We start from the raw sequence: 20,860 nt of genomic DNA on the forward strand, positions 1-20,860 counted from the left end.
GCTAAGCTAACATTATCTTTTGATTGTACAGCAATAATCAGTGTTGCCTGTTCTCTCCTCCACTCGTACTTCAGGTCGAACAGGATGACAAATCGGTTTCTACTGTTATGCTCTACAATCTGATAATGTTACAGCAGATAAATAGTAACATAGCATTGCTATTATATAATATATCATCTGATTATTATTATTTCACTTGCAGGATTTTACTGTTGTTGAGCAGGGGCTCATCTTAAAGTGTAGGATATATTGTATATAGTATATTGTATAGAACAGTAACTAATTACATAAACATTACAATTATTAATAGTAAAATCAGTCAAAAACAACAATCTTGATCTCACAAATTATTTAAAAGAAGCCTTAATTATCTCTGTAAATATGCAGAAGCAATGCAACTTTTACTGATCAACAGCGCCCTCTGCAGCCACACCTGGTGATGAATTCTATTGGACTTGGTGTTTGAGCAGTGAAGGATTTTCCCAGACACTGGACACGGCAGGTGTGGGAGTCCCTCCAGTCCCGTTTTGAGTGTAAATTAATCAACGATAATTATTGGGTTCCTTTCTCTCAGAGAACATATATAGGTTTGATATATTTATGTTTGTTTTAGCTTTAGTATGGGCACATTAATGTTGTACCAAAATAAAAATATAATAATATATATTTCTTACTCATTTTGATTAAAAAAGCTGAAATCCTGTCAATCTTTAAAAGAAGCAAGTTGTTTTTAGTGATTTGTTTGCAAGAACATGCAATGAATTGTCAACACAGGTTTCATTTTTCAATTGCCTCATCATTTGTTTTTGCGGTTTGTGTGTGGCACATTCAGCAAGGCACAACGAGGCAACCTCTGTGAGTGGACAGCATCTACAAGAATGTCTGATCTCATGTTATCTGTTATCCAGAAGTTGTCTGCAATAGTACTGTGAGACTATAATGAGGACTTAAATAAAGCTGTATGTTACAAATCAAAATGTCAGCCTGCCTCTGGCTATCAGTCAGAGTGTCACATTTACAAAACTCTCTCTCCCCACAACTAAGACTAAGATCACAGAAGGCTTTCATATAACACTCTCGTTAAACACTAATTAACCGACTTATCTTATCATTTTTCAATTAATTAAATCGATTATTATTCCCAGTCTTTTTCTTGTTGAACTATGTGTAGCGCCTTTAACCCTGATGGAAGAAAGCAACCCACATTCCCCTAGGTTCAGAAAGCTGGACTCTGACTGGAAGTTGAACAGTGATCATTTATTGCCTCGCCAACAATTCTTATTTTGCAGTGCAGTGAATTAGGAACAAACAAAAATAGAGCTCTTTCAATAAAATAAAAAAATAAAAAAATAAAATAAAGTTCAAAGAAAAGTGTCCTTTCTTCTATATCAGAAGATGAGGTTTTAACCCTGTGTTCGTTCTACTACCCGGGTAGGTTTTATGGTGAACGTTCTTATCTGTATCAAAGGAAAGTGAGTAGATGTCTTTGGTCTTCGGAGTGGATCCCGATCTCCGTCTGCTGTCAATCGCCTGGCTCGCCACTGAACCACCAAAGGTTCAGAATACTGATCAATATCTGATCTAGCAAAAAAACAATCTACACGCATGGTGCAGAAAATAGATTTCAATTATCCATATTCATATCCCTTCATGAGCTGATCTCTGGTTCATATAGGGGCTATCATAGTTACTAATGGTGTTACATATGTACATCTAAAAAAAACGTATATCACTCAGCCTGATCTGAATGAACACACTAGTTTGGCAAATTTTGTGTAAATATAAATATTTGTTGGGCTGTAATTGCACCACCTATTGCTATGATCGTAGAGCCCAAGAGTTCATTTGGTGATTTTAACCATTCAAGTTCCCCCACCTCCGTTTTCTCTCCCTCTGTCTATACATTGTGGCTCTTACCTTGCGGGTAAACACAACCCAACCACAAAGATTGAATAAAGTTTATAGAAAAGAAAATGTTCTCCCAAATATCTAATTTGCTGTTGTAGGTCATAAAGAGGCAGCAATATTAAACTGAGATCATTTCATAACCAGTTAAAAACTCCTGGTAGGGGCTTTAAAAGTCAATACTAGTTGTTACCTTCACAAAAGTAAAACAGCTGATTACAGTAAGTAGGGTTTTCCGTGTGAGTCTGGAACGATGAGAAGCGGAGCATCTATTTATTTAGTGTCTCTAACACTGCTCAGTATTACATATATGCTTTGCTACAGCTTTCCCACATGGTTTTTCAGATATTTGAACTTTACACAGTGGTTTGAACAGTCTCATTCACAACTTATGTTTCAAATCAAACATCCCCTTTGTTATTTTAATATTGATATCTGGAGGGTATTTGTCGGTTTTTGTAACCTAGGTCATGTCCCAGTTGATATTATCCTCAGCATGGTGCTCTCTGTGGTCACCTGGGGGAAATTAGAACAAGTAGACTTTATCATCAGGGGTATCAAGAGACTTGCTTCTGAGTTCTGTCTGTTTATAATGGCACCCAAGTCTGTTTACTGATTTAGCTTCCTATAAGCATGCCTTTGAATTGTTATCTCTTTTCAAATGACAGGTAGTTTGCATTGGCAATGGTTTGTGGTTAAGTTGTGATTCCCTCAGTTTCTTCAACAAAAGCTGTTCCCTCCCAATAAAAGCTTCGTGTCAGGTTTGTTTTCTTAACCCGAACATTCCATTTCTTGTGGCGGTGTGGTGTGTTTTCTCATTCCACGTCTTGAGTCTTCTACCTGTTTCATGCAGACTTATTGGAGCGGAAACTTGCGTGGGTGTGATTCGTCAGAGTGGGTTTTCCTTTTTATTCTGCTAATAACTTGTTTATTCAATGGGGTCATCCTCAACATCACTGAACCTGTTTCTGTCAAGCAGAGCCCAGAGGTAGCCAGGTCTCATTGGATTAAGAGGCTAGGGTCTGTGGGTGCATTGCAAACAGCTTGATCAGAAACAGCATGTTGTGTGCTCCTCCTTACAGTATACGTAATGACTGATTACAGGGAGGGAGATCTAAGAAAGGCTGGAGAGAAGGAGCTCTCTCTCTCTCATCCAGTCAAGATGACGGATTCTCTGTCTTTTTTTGAGATAGTTCTTTTTGTTTATTTTTGTTTGTTTCCTTTTGAGTTGGGGTTCTGATACTCCAGATTTGTTTCATGTTTTTCTCTTTCTGGCCATCCTTCACATTCTTACAGTTTAATTAAATTACTTTTATTTGTCTGATGATTGAATAATTTAGTTTGAACCGTTACTCTAGTTCCTCCTTATGTGTGGTTATCCCTGGGTTGAGCCAAGTGAAATTATAAGATCATGGCTGTAATACAGCTATATCATGTTTTTTACAGCTCTTCAATTGTGGTGATGCACACTCATTAAAAACTTTAAGACGTCACTTTGCTTTTGATACAGCCTCAGTTCTTTGAAAACGTTCTTCTAAAAATGTTGCAATTCCTTTGAGAATTGGTGACTGGATGTGAAGATGTTTAACTCTGGCCATCCAGGGATGTGGTCACCAATAATGCTTTGGTCGGAAAACATGAACCAATACAACAATGAGAAGCCTGGAACAGTCCAAGCTTAGCAACAGTCCAAATCAATTAAACTGCAGAGGTTTTCTTATCTAGCTTAAAGGATTATTGTGTAGAATTTCTAGTGTGAGGTTAAATGTTGCACCAAAATTGTTAACACTTAAATCATTTAGCAGATTGAATATTGAGAAGATGTTACCTATCCATTCTTAAAGGACCCATCGTATGCCCATTTTACCACAGTTGATATGGTTCCCTGGGATTGTTTAATGAGCCTCTTTTATGCTTTCTGTTCTTTCAGTTAATTAATGGTAATGCTGCATTTAACAATGTGATTATTACCAAACTGGATAAGTAATTAACTGTTTTTTTTGTGTGTTTTTTTTTTATACCTGCCAAGGAGGTTATGTCCTTGTTTCAGCCTAAAATTCCACCAAAACTGGCTAAGCTGGCGGATTTACATTTCCAACGGCCCCTGAATACACCTCTTCGTGTGATTTCAGCTAAAAACATGGTGTAAAAGACACCGTTTCGAATATGAATGTCGGGGCTCATGAACACTTGGATGACACCACAGGAGCAGTATGGAGGCATGTTATGGTTTTCTGTTGTTTTATCACGTCTTAACAAGGACTCACCATTGTCTACAATAGTATTGGATCTGTTCTAACAAAGTTTACCCCTGAAACTCCAGCAGTGTTTTGTGGAGTCAAACACCTCAACCTTTCCCTCCATCCGCATAGTGGTGAGTAGATAATGAGTGAATTTTCATTTTTGGATAAACTATCCCTTTAAGAAGGCTATCCTAGAGCCTTGTTTTAAATATGGGTCAAATTACATGTCCTGGTCAAACATAGATGCAAGGTACCTCACAGTTGACCTGGGGGACAAACTTGTACCATCCAAAGGGGACAAGGTTAAGCATAACATCTCAAAGCCATGCAGAACACACAAATGTTGTGGTGGAGACAGGGGCGCTGACTGGGACAGTAATTCAGGCCAGGAATTCGACTTGTTTCCAGGCCAAACTGCGAGTAAAGGTTCAGACCTCTAATTTTGTAAGCTAACCCAATTTGGATTAAATCACTGCCCTTTGCCATCTTTTGAGTGATGTCATCTTTGCCAAGTGCCATATGAATCTCCATTTCTGTTGCTATAACCAAAACAGGGAAAATATGATAATTCCAAGCGCTTTTACTTAAAAATTTAGATTGTCCTGATAGTGTCTGGTTGGAAATCTGAGGCGGTGAACTGAAATTAGTCTGTGGAAACAGATCGTTTCTCAATGACAGTCTGTAATTTTGTGTTTGAATTAAGTTTTTCCTTCATTCCAAGGTTTATTCACACAGTGGTAATATAATAGTTTTGTGTGACTTCTTTCAAATGAAACATTTATTTAGAAAAATATCACTATGCATCATGAACATTAAAGTCTCGCAATTGGAAAACACACAAGACATTGTCTTTGTGCTCAACAGGCTCATGGGTCAGGTGCCTCGGAGGAGACTCAGCAGTGCTCACCGAGAGAGGAGGAAGAGGAGGGGGAGGAGAAGGAGGAGGAATATGAACTGGAAGAGGAAGACAATCCTCCCATTCCCATGAAGACCAGGCTCAGGATACTAGTTGAGACGGAGCGAGAAAGGGAGAGAGAGCAAAGGATGCCAGAAACAAACAGTGTTTCTGACGGAGGGGAAGACGTCGGCTGTCCATCCCAGTGGAACGTGCAACAAGTGTTTTCGTATATCAACTCTCTGCCGGGTACAGATGTGGCTCTACTTTGTCACTGAGGATATTGATACACAATTTTACGAAAACACTGAACCATCAAGCAGCTTCATATATCAAAGAACTCATAACCCCATATTATCGAAATGTATCCCTCTGCTCCCAAAACACAGGATCTCTTGCGGTTCCAAGAATCTGTAAGAGTGGACCAGGAGGTAGAGCCTTGAGCTACCAGGCTCCTCTCCTGTGGAACCAGCTCCCACTCTGGGTTCTAGAGTCTGTAAGAGTGGAACAGGAGGTAGAGCCTTCAGGTACCAGGCTCCTCTCCTGTGGAACCATCTCCCACTCTGAGTTCGGGAGTCAAACACCAAGGTTAAACTTAAAACCTTCCTTTTTGATAAAGCCTAAAGTCAGTTCTGGATCAAGTGAGTCCTGAACCATCCCGTTGTAATGTTCCTTTAGGTCTAGACAGCTGGGGGAACTCTGATCATGCACTGAGCACTTCTCCCCTTCTCTCTGTCTCTCTCCCTCACATTCATTTATTCATTTATTTACTACATGTCACCAGCTGGGTCTTTTTCCTCCCATAGTCTCTCTCTTTTTTTCTCTCTTTGCAGGTATCTCTGACTCCAGAGCTGTAGGCTATGTGTGTGTGTGGCTCACTCTGCCATTCACAAAAGCTGATAATCACGTTATCAGTTATTAAATGAAATTTTTTTATAATTTTCCCCATTTCTAGAATCAGGTATGCTGCTAATGTGAAAATTGGTTTCAAAATGAGAAGAAGGGAAGTTATCTCCACATTGTCAACTTTTGGACTTGATTGGTTAGGGTTGATGCGTTCCACACTTTCCAGAGCTACAACATTGAGAAGGGCCGATCAGGGCAGATCCCGCCAAGGTGCAGGCGGGACAGATTGGCCCGTGCCCCAGACCGGGAAACATCTACAAAATGCAAAGGAAACCCGTGCGCCTTCTTCTTTCATCGACTTTCCCACGCTGAACAAAATTATGATGTGGTTAACTGGCGGTGGGGCTGGCTCTGGAGGGGGTGGAGCCTCCCACCATCGTATGGACTGATATGGAACATAAGAACCTACCTTATCTCCAGTCAGCCAAGAGATTACACCATCAGCAAGCTAGGTGGGCTCTTTTCTTTGGAGTATTTAACTTTACTCACACTTACAGACCCAGTTCCCGCAACCTGAAACCTGATGCCTTCTCCTGACAGACGATACATGCGACCCACAGTTATTCCCCAGAATCCATCGTCCCTCCTTCGTGAAGCCTTCTGGGAGGTATGGCTGTCCTCCCGGGACCTTCCACTCTAGGTGGAGTCATGCAAGTTGGTCCCCCGATTTGTTGGGCCCTACTATGTTAGAGAAGGTTGTCAACCCAGTCACTGTTCGCTTCAAGCTTCTATCCGCCCTCAAGATACACCCCACCTTTCACACTTCCCTCATCAAGCTTGTCTCCACCAGTCCTCTATTTACACTGCTTTATTGACACCAGTTTGTTTAATGTGGTTCACCTATGAGCTATCTACACTGTCGGACCTCTGATGATCGAATTCATTTAAAGGTAATGGTGCAAGCTCATACAACAATAGCAAGCCTATATGAATTCTTTGAAACTTTCAGAACTCAATAAATTATGTTTTTCCAAACTATAATTTATTTATAATAAAAGTGTTTTTCATTGATATCTCGAGGGATTCTATTGATTTAATTTTTGTCTCATGTGTAAACTAACCTGGTAAACAAATACAATTCAATAGTATTTGACGTCCTTTTCTTATGATTTTTAAAGTAGTAAATAAAGCAATGAGAGAGTGGGGCTGTCAACAGTTAATCATCATTTCTAAGCAGATATATACATTTAACATTTGTTTTAAAGTCCAAATGATAGAATTATTAAGATTGAAAAATAAAATCCAACTAAAACATACCACACCATAATTAAAATGGCTATCTTTTTGCTATGCCAGTGAGCAAACATAGGATGATGTTATTTATTGCATTTTTTTTTTTTTAGCACACTCGATAATAGACTTTATCGTAAACAATTGGAGCCTTTTCTTTTCTTTTCTTTTTTTGAAAATATAGGATGGTTGAAGTTCAGTTCATGCAGATGAAAATGAACCAGTTCCCGTTCATTGTAAATTTTTTATTGGGATGATTTAGATGTCAAACCTACGGTCATGTGTTTGGATATGAATCGATGGTGTCGGATCATGTCTGCGTGTCGCTCTGCTCACTTGAACACTGAGTCCTGACTGAGCGTCACGTCTCGTGTTGCACTGAGCACAATAGGTTGACGAGTCATTTTCATGATGTTTAAATGCAGCCTCATAAACTCTGGAGCGAATCAAACAAACACCAATTTACTTCATGAACTGATCAGGTCCTGATAACTGGTGATGAGTGTTTATTAGTTCAAGTGAGAGCACAGTGGAGGAGGACACAGAAACTCCAGCTCGGTATAAACCACCTGCAGCTGCTGCTCGGATCATGATTCAGCTGATCACTGAGCAGCTGTGACCAGAGAAACTCTGTGTTTCACTGTTCTTCTACAAAGTCACCGACCAGCTGCTTAACGTGAAAGAACTCTGATCTCACTGCGTGTGTCGCTCTGAGCGAGCGAGTGGGGGAAGGTATGGGTACATGGAGCGCGTCATCCAAAACCTATTTAAAATGTAAGGTTATGGAAAAACTATAGGTTAGGAGCAAATTCCCCCGCCTCTAGGGTCCCAACCTTTCTCAGGCCATTCTGTATTAACAGAACTATTCATTCATGAATTTAACCTTTGACCTATGGAGCAGAGAGGATCAAATGACAATGAACAAAACCACACGTCCTGTTATTTGCTGTAGTGGAAATTGGTTGGATTTGTATGTCTTCCAGAAATAAAGCTACAGTTTCCAATATAAACACTTCCATGACTTATTGTAAACAATGTATTCAAAATATATATGTTATTAAAGTATCCCTGAATATAAAAGATGGTTGCACCTTGAAGAAAAGTTTAAAACAAATTTGTCCCTGTTGCCATTGGCATTTCAAATTTGCCTTTGAGATTTATATTTTGTATTTATTAACATTGGAGTTATTGATTGTTTTTGATGTGCTCTGACTGCTGGCTGTACAGTGAATGGCCCATCGAGGATAATACAGATGTTTGACTTGACAGTCTTCTCTCATAAACGTTTTAAATATGGTTATTCTTTTAAATATTGATATCGCTAGCATCTATTAGTAGAGTAAACTGTAAATCTGTTATGAAAATATAAAACCGACCGATAATTTTATCTTGTTGACTGTTTTTATCTTTTACTGATGATGAGGAGATCGTACTCCTACTACTTTCTCTTTGTCAGAAAATCTGTCTGTGCCACTGTAACTGCTCTGCTGGCTCAGTCTGGTCCAGTTTTCCTTGAACATCAGAAACACGCACAGGTTATTATACCCTCACACGCAAGTGGATGGCTGCAGTCATAAAAACTACACAGAGTTGTATACTGCCCACGACAAGTCTAAAGACAGTGAATGCAGCACCATGTGTTCTTCATGACACTGCAGCATGATTGGCTCAGAGAACGCACCCCAGCCCCTCCCCTGACTCCTCCCACCACACTACTGACTCCTTTCATATAACCGGTGGTTATGATGAGTGCAGCCAACACTGGAGCTTTGTTAAATTATGGACACGACTGCCCCGACGCATGTGAAAAACACTGGAAAGGTGGAGGAAGATTTACAAGAAGGCAACGTGAAGGCGCATGTGGAAGGATCCGGTGAAGCATGGGGCTCCTGCCCTAAGCGCCTGCGCGGCTTCATCACACCGGAGTACCGACATGAGCTGGTTCAACTCTGCAAACTAGCGGGACCAGTGGTAAGACTGAAGAAGCATGCTCCTCCTTGTGTATTCGCTGTTATAATAAGAATCATCATAGGAATAATCATGATCATGATAATAATAATAATAAGAGTAACAGGGTGCCTCATAAAATAAACTATAACTGCAAAGAGAGAAAATCTTCTAAATCCACATCAATACGATAAAATATATAATAAGAACAATACAATACATATCAAAATGATAACAATGCTCGTCTATGTGAGTTTTTCACCAGAACTTCAGATTCTGCTGGTCTCATGTTGAGGAGGAGTATATTCCGCAGTGGGTTTCTACCTGTACTGTCGATATTAGTGGAGGGTTCATCCCAGTGGGGTCCTGGAATCCCCAAGGGTCCTTGAGGACTTGCAGGGGGTCCCTTGTAAAAGGGTAATCATTTAATCTCACTATATTTTCATACACATGTTACACACTGGCAGAATGTTCGACTGCTTTGGTCCTGAATTTCATACTTGTCAAATGAGGGTCTGTGTTCTAGCTTGTGTCAGTGAAGGGGTCAGTGCAGTAGCCCAGAACAGTGGATTTTAAAAGAGAGTGAACACAAATGCCCGAGAGAGAGACTCAGCACGAGTTTCAGCACACTTTCTCCATCTGGCCCCCTATACTTCACAGATGTGCTGTAAGTAAAAACATGTGATCTCCCCAGCAGAATTAATACGTTAAATCCTTCCTCCGCCTGCTGCTTCACCTGAATCCTGTAGAGGATTTGCTGTTGTGGTTAATGCGTCTGAGCAGAGAATCTCCCATTGTTTTGTTCATGTATAAAAAGGATTTCTGGAGACATTTCTTCACATTTCCTGCGCAGGACTTTTGTGAATACCGCGTAAGTTGACATTTTTGGGACGGTTCTCATGTTGCATTGTCTGAAACATTGTGTTTGTGTTAGTTAGTGATTAAGGGAGGATGACTTGACAAAGAAAAAGGTCATCTTCACAGGGGACTTTTCACCCATTAGAGTAGAAAGGCCCTGGTGCTCCTGACAACATGACCTCTATTCAAGAGTCCCAGAATTAATTTAACTATGAACACCTATCTTTATATTTTTTTATTTGTCATTTATGTCTTCTGTGAATAACTAGAACATAAATTTGTTTCCCGGTCTCATATGACGTTACCATGACCTTTACCTTCGCCAAGTGAAGACTGGTCAAATTTGAAGAAATCCCCTACGGTTAAAAGGCCAAAACATATGAGGTCACAAGACCTTGAACTTTGACCCCCCAAATCTAACCGGTTAATCTGTGAGTCTAATTGAACATCTGTGCCAAATGTACCAGTTTCATATCTGATTGCTAAATTATGTGTAATAATGTGTAGGGCAAAATACTATCTTCACTTTCTTCTTTCTATATTTTATTTAACCATACATGCAAATAAGTTAAAAAATGTCCACTGTGACATCATATTGGATCAGTTTAATCTAAAGACCTTCTGATGCAAAATCGTAAAGCGTTTGAGACTTCGCTGAACACTGTTGCCCTGGTGGGTGAAAATGTCATGCTTTACCATAAAAAAGGAAGATGTAACTCAAACGTCTATTGTTCAATCTGTTCCAAGCGTCCAATGTTGTAGATTTAGTCTGTGTTTGGAAAGTCAACTTTACTTAAGAAAACTTCCTAACTGAGTGAAATGACCCGGAAGTATTTCAGCGACCGCCATAATAAGAGCTGTTTGAACTCTCTAAAGGACAAGTAAAGTAGCTTCAATGCTTCCTCACTTTTCTCCTTTAGCATAGGTATGTTAACATGTATATGTCACTATATATTATATATATAATGTTTATTACATTATATATTTACAAGACAATAGTGCCTGTCTAAATTCAACAGATAGTCCCTTCTCTCTCCAAGCAGTACCCAAGGTCAGGTTATAGATAAAGGACCAACCAACAGTACATTGTAGTGTCTACGCTCATTGACTTTCATATCTAACTCAGATGCTCCAGACAGAGAGGCACCATCTTTAACTCTTTTACTTATTTACCAGTGTCAAGATGTAAGGACACAACGTGATTTAGGAATGCATATTTAGACTTAACTATTCAATAGAATGTGAACACCTACATGTAACATAAAGAGTGACAGCAATTCTAGCCATTCATGGATGTGCTGTTAGAATGTGTGACGCAAGTAGAGGAAGATGTACTGGGATGCTGTGGGAGACGTCTTCAGACTTGGGGGGTGACAATAGCTCATGTTACTCTGTTAGCGTTTGTATATTGTTTCACCTTTTGATCTCCTTGATGCGTCAAGTGATCATCAGGGAGCGGTGTGGCCAAGGGGGTAGAGTGGGTGTTCTCCAACATGAAGGTTGCCGGTTCAATCCCCACTCTTCTCCATCTGCATTCCAAAGTGTCCTTGGCAAGATACTGAACCCCTAAATGGCCCCTCATACATACTGAGTGTATTAAAAATGTAGTCGCTTTGGACAAAAGCGTCAGCTAAATGACATCTAATGTAATAATCAAGTCTACATTAAAACATTCTGCATTAGACATCAGCTGCTGCCTGAGTTATCCTTTCACCAGCTTCCAGAAAACTTTCATAACAGGAAACACTGGACCATTCTTTATGAAAGGAAAGGCAAAAATGCCGTCCCACAATTATTTGCAGCAGCATCAGTTAAAGTGACACAACCTCATAGTTGCCTCTGGACACACCCACGTAAATATGAAAATGTAATATTCTCCACACATGATCCAGAACTGATGTAAGTCATCACATGATCGTCTGAGGTCTTGATTCAAATCTGTTCAAGCAAAACAAACATAGTAAGCTAATATGTTCAGTTCAAAATATCATATGAGTAAGTGATGATTAAATGTTCCCTTGTAAGTGGAGTAAGATTTTTTTCGCTATGTCATGCATGTTTGGTGTGTTTCTGGTACGGGCTCTCCAGCGCCACGTGGACACACAAAGTAATAAAAAATGTTCAACACATCTTGCCATGATAGGGATCAGGACATGCAACACTCAGGAATATCTGTGTCAGTCCGATATGGTCAGATAAAATAATCAATATATCACATTTATTTGGTGGGATTGATTTTGTTGACAAGAGGCTGCCAGTTACTAGCCGCTGATCAGTGGTGTATAAAGTACTTGAAAGACATACTTGAGTAAAAGTACAAATATCTTACCTGAAAGGGACACCGGTAAAAGTAAAAGTCACCCATCAGAAAATGACGTAGCAAATATTAAATGTACTTAAGTATCAAAAGTGTCTGGTTTTGAAATGTACTTAAGTATCAAAAGTAAAAGTACAAGTACCAAAATAAAAAAATGCCAAGTGCTTTTTATGGTAAGCCCAGACAGACACAAAGCAACCCAAAATTGTTCTCTCCAGGATTTATGTCAACTGACTGAAAAATTATAACAACAATATACATATAATGTATAATTTTACAAATTTGGAACACCAGATGCTGACGTTCAAATGGTAGACAGGTAGACAGCTGTGGCTGAGGGGTAGAGTGGTCATCCTTGCGCTGCGAATAGATGCACTGTATGAATGTGTGTGTGAATGGGTGAATGTAAAACTGTACTGTATAAATACAAAACCAAAGCCATAATAGACCACAGTATAACCACTAAAAAAGTCTGTTAATATCACTAAACATGGACCTTTCATCAGTAGCAGGAATGATACACAATGCCCCTTATTTTCTCTTTTGTTAACAGCCTGCACAGTGCTAGTACAGAGAAGAAGAAGAAAAATCACTGGACACAGTCTCGTTTTGCTGCCAAATTTCAGACCGAATAATAGAGTGAACTGAACCGAGCTCCTGCATGAGCACCTGGGTAATTCTAAGGGGAATAGGGATGGGGAATGTGCTCGCATTAATTAAGTCCCTGCCCTTTGTTGCCCGTCATTGGATGGTTTAGTGAGGTCCTCGGATCGGCCCTGCCAGAGTCGGTCACGGCCCTGGCAGAGCGCCGAGAAGACGATCAAACTGGACTCTCTACAGGAAGTAAAACTCGTAGCAAAGTTTCTGAAGGTGAACCTGCCAAAGCAGCCCGACCAACCTCCAGACGCTTAGGGTCTCGCGCCTCCACTAAACTGACTGCTCTGCATAGGTGACCTACTGAGTTGGTTATTAAGAATGAGAGTCATATTATTACATATTGTATCTAAAATGCTGCATATTCTCTTAAATATGTGTGATATATTTGGAGGATTATTCTCAGGGCTTTACTTACTGTTCTTGAAAATGTCTATGACGTGTCATGTTGATGTTTTTTTTTCTATGATTGTATCTGGTATTTAAATTCATAAGAAAATGAACAAAGGGTATCATGTCTGTTTTTGTCTTCCAGGTCATTTCCCAGTTGATGGTTTTCATGATCAGTTTCGTCAGCACAGTGTTTTGCGGTCACATGGGGAAAACTGAGCTTGCAGGAGTAGCATTAGCAATTGCGGTGAGGAGACAAACATGTTCTTAAGTTCTGCTTCGTCAAAAACTGTGTTTAACCCTGGAATCCAGGATAATTGTTTACTGTTTGTGTTTTTGTCTTTTTCCCTAAATTATGTTTTGTTGTCATTTGCAGGTGGTTAATGTCAGTGGTGTGTCCATTGGAAGTGGTTTGTCGTTAACTTGTGATACCCTAATATCTCAGGTACTGTCCTCACCAGAGGTTGTTGCTATCTAACCAAGTCAAACCCAACCAGTACTGCTGGGTTCCCAGGTTATCCTGGGGTCTCCTTTAAAACAGCTTAACAATGAGCTTTTGTATCGAGTCAGCTCATACCCTTGGTTATTGGCATGATTGTGTGTTTTCCTTCAGTGCTTTAAAGTGTCTGTGTCTACCTGTATGCAGACGTATGGGAGCGGTAACTTGAAGCGAGTGGGTGTGATTCTCCAAAGGGGGATTTTGATTCTGCTGTTGGCCTGTTTCCCTTGCTGGGCCATCCTCATCAACACTGAACCTCTCCTCCTTGCTGTCAGACAAAGCCCAGAGGTCGCCAGGTCAGTCATTATTCAATCCCCTGAACAACACATGCTTTCAGCTTCTTTTTCACTGACACGGCTGGTTGGGGATTCTTTTTTAGACTAACAATCTACACTTTAAGAAATCTTAAAGAGCGAATGCGACTATGGGCTGAGGATTACTTGCACTTGACTGACTAAGCCACACGAGAGCAGCAGAAACGAGCTGTAACATACAACACTGACCTAATGCATTGTTAATTGATATGGTAAACAAATATTTCCTTAGTTGTACATTGAACAGATACAGAGAATATTAAATTGTATTTAGCGCCAGGTCTTTTTACTTGCTCCACTGATAACATAAAAAGCATCGGATACAGCATCTTTAAAAAAGAAAAGCAGGTTTCAGTGAGCTGCTGATTCTGTGGGTGCTCGACATTTCATGATAAGTATGTGTATATGATTTCAGGGACTGAAGTATTAATTTAAGGCAAACTGTCTTGTCCGTTGGCTCAAAGTTGACATCTGCCAAAAAGCTGAATTCTTATGGTTTATAACCTCATACTTGATGTATAATCATCAATGTTAGTCACACATGCAGTTTCACATTTAACATAATTTGTTCTGTTTGTTTTTCTACATAAAGCCTGTCACAGATGTATGTGAAGATCTTCATGCCTGCTCTACCGGTGGGTGTGGTACATTCTAGACATAGATGGATCAAATTGATTCAGACCAAAATATCTTAAAAATCATTTGAAATCCTTGAAAAAAAAACATTGAACTCCATCCAATGGAAATGTATAAAATAAGCCAGTGAGTGTACTGTGTACATCGATTTGACACACAGCTCTAGTCTTATTGCTCAACAAAACTCTCATGCCCAAACGTTTCTCTTTGCCTGGGCCAAAATAACTGTTGTGATTTCATGTTTTCCTTCTGCAGGCAGCGTTTATGTACCAGCTACAAGGGAGGTATCTTCAAAATCAGGTGACACTTTCTGTCACATTCAAAAACTTTCTTGACACACTTCTTTCAGTCCATCAAATGAATATTGAGCCAAGCTTGTGTTGTGCTTTACAGGGAATTATATGGCCTCAGGTTATAACTGGAGTGGTTGTTAATATCTTCAATGCTGTCATCAACTACATTTTCCTCTTTCTTCTGAATATGGGTGTTGCGTAAGTTTCTTTACATTTGCGATCTCCAAAGAAAATGAGGCATTTCTGCTTATAATACTTAATGATGGATCTTTAGTAATGTTATAAGTCCATCAACACTGAATAGTACTAGTAATGGCACAGTCCAATTCAATGCTACATATCTGTGAGAAACCAATGCTTTGACAGTTTTTAATTTCTCTTTACTTGTCTGTTTCTTTTTCTCTAAGTGGATCTGCAGCTGCCAATGCCATCTCTCAGTATTTGTTGGCTGTGTTTTTATACATTTACATCTGCGGGAGGGGTCTGCACAAGGCCACGTGGGGAGGTATGATCTGTTCTTTCTCTTTATATGGTTGACTCTTCATCCTACTCTGTCTACTAATCTCATCCTCTTTCATCGTTCAAGTGCGTGGACTGTGACGACAATAGTTGTACATTATAGACATTCCTCTATGTAATGTTTGACAAGGTAATAACTGTGTAATACTTTGTAGAGAACAGGTCACAGTGATGACTGGAGTTTCTCTCAGATCTTTATTCCAGAGTGTTTCATTATTTCTTCATTCATGTTCAGATTTTTTAATGTCAAAAGCCTGCCGCCCTCAAATCGCTGTTGCTCATATACAGACTTCCTCTGCTCCTGCTCCAACCTGTTCTTCACTCAGATTATATGTTGTTGCTGTACTTCACATGGAGTCCTTCTTCTCACACTCAAGCTGCTCCTGTGCACTCACGAAAGTCCTGCTCTCAGATTTGTGCTCTCATATTCAGGCATTAGTGACGTAGCACTGTCACAATTCCATAACCAGCTGAATGGACGTTGACCATGCTCGCATTTCAAAATCTCAAGTAGCAATATGGTCTTCAAATATGCACTTAAATAAATAAATAAAAAGAACCCCTGTAGCTGATATAGCTGCTCAGAGTTAGGGCTTCTCAGAAGACTGTTGTATATGACAACTGATTATTTGCTCGTCAAACAGTAATCCAGTTTTTTTTTTCTAACTTGAAGTTAACATTTGCTTGACTAGTAATTTATTAAGTGAGCACTTTTAACCTTCTCTATTAAACTTTAAGCCCTAAAATACGCATTCAATATAATGACACAATGTCTGACTGTGTCTTACTTTCTATCTGAGTGTCTGTGTCTATCTCTGTGTGTGTGTCTCACTCTTTGTGTGTGCGTGTGTGTCTGACTCTGTTTGTGTGTGTGTGAGTATTTGTGACTGTCTGTGTCTTTCTGTCTGACTGTATGTCTGTGTATCTATCTAACTGTCAGTGTGTGTGTGTCTGTTTGACTGCTTATGTGTGTTTGTAGGTGTGTGTCTGTCTGACTGTATGTCTGTGTATTTATCCGACTGCGTGTACTTGTCTGTCTGACTCTTTGTTTGTGTGTGTGTGTCTGTGTGTCTATTTGTCTGACTGTCAGGTGTGTGAAACAGGCACTGCACTAGTGCTAATAATTTCAAATAATGAAGTATAAATCGCTCAGCATTTGGCTGTGCTGCCTCTAACATGAAATAAAAAAATGAGATGAAATAAAAAGGTTATTACCATATTTAACCTGTGGACCTGTGACTCACAGGTTGGTCACTGGACTGTTTGCAGGAGTGGGGACCCTTCATGCAGTTGGCCATTCCCAGTATGCTCATGCTGTGTCTGGAGTGGTGGATGTTTGAGCTGGGAGGATTCCTGGCCGGATTGATTAGTGACACTGAGCTGGGAGCTCAGTCGATAGCATATGAGCTAGCTGTTTTAGCTTACATGGTAATTATTGATGCTGATTCTCTGCTCCAAGTAGAAGTTTGAATATACTTTGGAGTTTTACTTCTCTGTTTTTCCTCAGTTCCCATTGGGATTCTCTGCGGCTGCCAGTGTTCGAGTGGGAAACGCGCTTGGTGCAGGAAACATAGAACAGGCCAAGTTATCATCCAAACTCCCCATCATCTGTGCATGTAAGAAACAAACCATTCCAAACCAAACCAAACTAAAACAGAACAAACCATTACAGGCCAAACCAAACAAAACCATTGCAAACATAACCATACCAAACCCTTTCAAACCAAGCCAAACCATTCCATACCAAACCAAACAAAACCAAGCAATTTCAAACCAGACCAAACCATTCCAAACCAAACTATTCCAAACCAAACCAAACCATACCAAACTAAACCATTCCAAATCAAACCAAACTATTCCAAACCATACCAAGCCAAGCCAAACTAAACCATTCCAAACCAAACCAAATCAAAACAAGCCAACCAAACAAATTAACCTATTTGGTGGTTGGGGTGCTTGCATGTGAAGAGATCTTAACACAATTCACATTACACATCGAGATGTATTGTACTAGAAAAACTAGAAGATGGTTTCAGGACTCTAGGAATCATGAACTCTGTAAGGTATGATGCTGCCACACCATCACAGGCTTTATTGATAATGAGGAGGATTTTAAAATCGGTTCTAGAATGTACAGGGGACCAAAACACTGTTACCTCGTAGTAAAAGTGCCTTGGTTCTTGTCCTCACTTCCTTCCTTTCATTTTAATATCTACACTGATTTAAATATAGTAATCATTCTTGAGGAACATTTTTAACAATATACAGTATTTTACTTTTTGGTGTCTTTCTCTTGTTACAGTCTTCATTGCATGTATTATTGGAGGTAGTCTCAGCATCGCCAGACATCTCGTTGGATACATTTTCACCTCAGAACAGTGAGTAACATCTTTCAAACAACTCTTTACTTCCATGAACAGACAGAACAGCTCAGTTATCTAGTCTGTTTTATCTGCCTGTCTCACCTTGCTGTTCAGACTGTCATACATTAACTAATGTCGTCATGAGCATGACTTAGAGATGTTGTAGTCCATATTTGTGATGCCAAAGACAACACTGCTTAGAAATCATATGTTGCCCAGTAAGTTCCAGTACAGTTAACCCTAACAAACCTGATTATAAACATTATTCAAATGATTACGTAAGCACACTTTTAAGCTGCATTGGACCACATCTAATCTCTATTTGCATGTTTTTTCAGAGACATTTTACAGAGGGTTGCTGACGTCATGATTATATTTTGTTTCATGCATATTTTTGATGCCACTGCGGTGAGAAACAGCTTCAAACTACAATTTCATGCCTTTCAGATCTGATCCAGACAAACATAATGTTTTTGACCAGATCTGTTGGATTTTCACAGGGTGTGGCTGGAGGAGTTCTTAGAGGAGTAGGTAAACCATTGGTTGGTGCTCTGTGTAACCTTGTGGGATACTACTTCATTGGCTTCCCCATTGGTGTGTCCCTTATGTTTGCAGCAAAAATGGGGATTGTAGGTGAGAAAAGACCAATAATGACCAGCAAATTATAACTTACCTTTGCCTCCTGTTTGTCAAGAAACATTCAGGAAAGCCATTGAAACATCTTTCATTTCTGCAATAGGACTATGGACTGGAACTACCATTTGTGTGGTGATCCAATCAAGTTTCTTTATCATGTTTTTGTACAAACTTGATTGGAAGAGGGCTGCTGAAGAGGTGTGTACCTACATCCCTTGACCAATCAGGGTTAAATTGGCAATAGGCTTAATTTTTACTTGAAACATGCCTTTAACTGTTTTTAATAATATTTCTATGATCAGGCTCTTGTGAGAGCAGGAGTCCAGATTAAAGAAGAAAACAACATTGTGCCGATAGAAAACAAAGGTAAATAACATCCCGTTCACACATGAACAACGCAGTTGAAGAATCTCTGCTCGGATACGTTCAGAACATACAGAAATATTTTATCACCGCAGACTCATTATGAGATATTTGTATTCTTTTTGCATCTGTTGCCTGTGAGAATCATCATCAGTGTGCCCACTGGCTGGTGGTGAATTCTGCATAGAATCTCCTGCTGTGTTCTCACATGGGCTCCTTTGTCTGGAGAAACTCTGTAGAAAGTCTGGAGGCTCTCACTCAGACTGGGGGTTCTCACATACAGCCTCATCTGAAACATCTATTGTATTTGTAGTGTAAGTGTTAATACTTTATGTTTCTCCTCAAATCTACAGACCCAAATCCCAACCAGGCCCAGGTGGTCAGCACCATTGAGTCAAGTTGTGAGAGTACTGAAGAGGGCAACCCACACGAGGAGGCGCATGATCCAAACCAGAGCAGATACACAACTACGACAGTGGGAAATGTTCTCTCAGTAACACAACTGGTGTTACGTCGGGGACTGGCACTGATAGTTATGGTTGTCATCCTCATCGTTGGAATCATCGCCAGCTACTTCCTCAATAAGCTGCTAAAATGAATCCTTGGATGATGCAAGGGTGGCAATCAGAATAATGGCTGCCAGGTTTGTTAGCGTAAAGTTCAGTAAAACACTTATTTTAACACTGAATGACATTATAGTATGAAATGGTGTCATGTGGACACTGGCATAAAGCCCAGAGTTGCAGTGACAGTTCTTCTGGAAGTTTCTGGGAAGAGCTGTGATGGTCCCAAAAGTGTCTTCAGTTGAGAATTGTGGAGGCCATTTTTCTCTTGGTAACCTTGAAGGTAGTATAATTTGTTTAGCCTTTGCAGATCTGTGCCTCAGCACATTCCTGTATCTGAGCTCTGTAGACAGCTCCTTCGACCTCATAGTCTCTGTAATGCGTTCCTTTCTAGATCATATCCAATCTAAACTCACGACAGGTGGACTCCATTCCATATTCCAACATCTCCTATTTCAAGATGAATGGGAGGGAGCTGAATTAAGACTAAATGGTATATTGAATTTAGATAAACGAGGCGTATAGGCTGCACCAAAACAAAATGTAAGAAAAATGGTGTGAATGCTTTCACAATGTATAAGACTCAGTATCACTGATCAAATAGTCGATTGTTCAAAAGTAACTTTGTAACCCTTTTTTGTCACCAAATGGTTTCTGAAATAAAACAATATCAATCTAAATCTGTTGCCTTTTGATATTTTGTTTTTTTCAGGGGGAATATTCACCTCTTGGTGACCTTTGTTTTAGTCAGTCGATATGGATATGGAGAACATTTGGATGATATTGCTGTCCTTCAAATTTACAATCTGAACCTGAATCCCTTTCTTGTGTTTAGAATGGACATTAATTGCATTCGGGTTCTGTTAATACATTCATTTTTATAAATACATCCACATCTCAGAATTTTTTTTGAATTTTATTGCCAAATAACAAAGACTGAAATCAATAAACAGTTAATTTACTATTGCCGAAGATGGTATGTTAGCATTACACTGAAAGTTTTCTCTAATGAGTTATGTTCTCATCATCATCAATATAAATAAATAAATAAACAGTTAAGTGATTGATGTTAATGTGTTGTATGTATATTTGTAAAACATTGACACACTTCTCTATCACACAAAGGCATCATGTTAGAGAAGTAACATCAATGTTGTAAAAACTGTTATTTTGTTGATGCGTTCAGATAAACGTGGCATCTATTGCACTTGGGGAAGGGATCCCTCACATGTGGCTCTCTCTTAGGTTTCTGAGTTTTTTCAACCTGCAATGTTTTTTTGGGTAGTTTGACCGAGGATGTCGCACCTTGTCCTATGAGAGTCTCAAAGG

At 39.6% G+C, this 20,860-nt stretch overlaps 1 protein-coding gene across 1 annotated transcript; it reads left to right on the forward strand.

Annotated features, from left to right (window-relative positions):
- Positions 1-8,929: 8,929 nt before the first annotated feature.
- LOC128432851 (multidrug and toxin extrusion protein 1) lies at positions 8,930-20,211 on the forward strand. Its single transcript, XM_053417739.1, has 16 exons — positions 8,930-9,150; positions 13,491-13,592; positions 13,722-13,790; positions 13,992-14,140; positions 14,751-14,793; positions 15,050-15,094; positions 15,188-15,285; positions 15,495-15,592; positions 16,853-17,034; positions 17,114-17,222; positions 17,909-17,984; positions 18,308-18,377; positions 18,470-18,602; positions 18,709-18,803; positions 18,908-18,971; positions 19,322-20,211. Exons 1-16 carry the CDS (start codon positions 8,959-8,961, stop codon positions 19,564-19,566), a joined length of 1,770 nt encoding a protein of 589 aa, XP_053273714.1. The 5' UTR covers positions 8,930-8,958; the 3' UTR covers positions 19,567-20,211.
- The last annotated feature ends 649 nt before the right edge of the window (positions 20,212-20,860 follow it).

Source organism: Pleuronectes platessa, chromosome 3 (assembly GCF_947347685.1).
Source record: "Pleuronectes platessa chromosome 3, fPlePla1.1, whole genome shotgun sequence".
In the NCBI taxonomy this organism is placed as follows: domain Eukaryota; kingdom Metazoa; phylum Chordata; class Actinopteri; order Pleuronectiformes; family Pleuronectidae; genus Pleuronectes; species Pleuronectes platessa.

Excerpts from the sequence above, each read along its gene's own strand:
- LOC128432851 (XM_053417739.1), top strand. The coding sequence starts at position 8,959 with ATGGACACGACTGCCCCGACGCATGTGAAAAACACTGGAAAGGTGGAG. Across the intron at positions 17,985-18,307 it reads TACATTTTCACCTCAGAACA|AGACATTTTACAGAGGGTTG; the intron begins GTGAGTAACATC and ends ATGTTTTTTCAG. Across the intron at positions 18,378-18,469 it reads ATATTTTTGATGCCACTGCG|GGTGTGGCTGGAGGAGTTCT; the intron begins GTGAGAAACAGC and ends GGATTTTCACAG.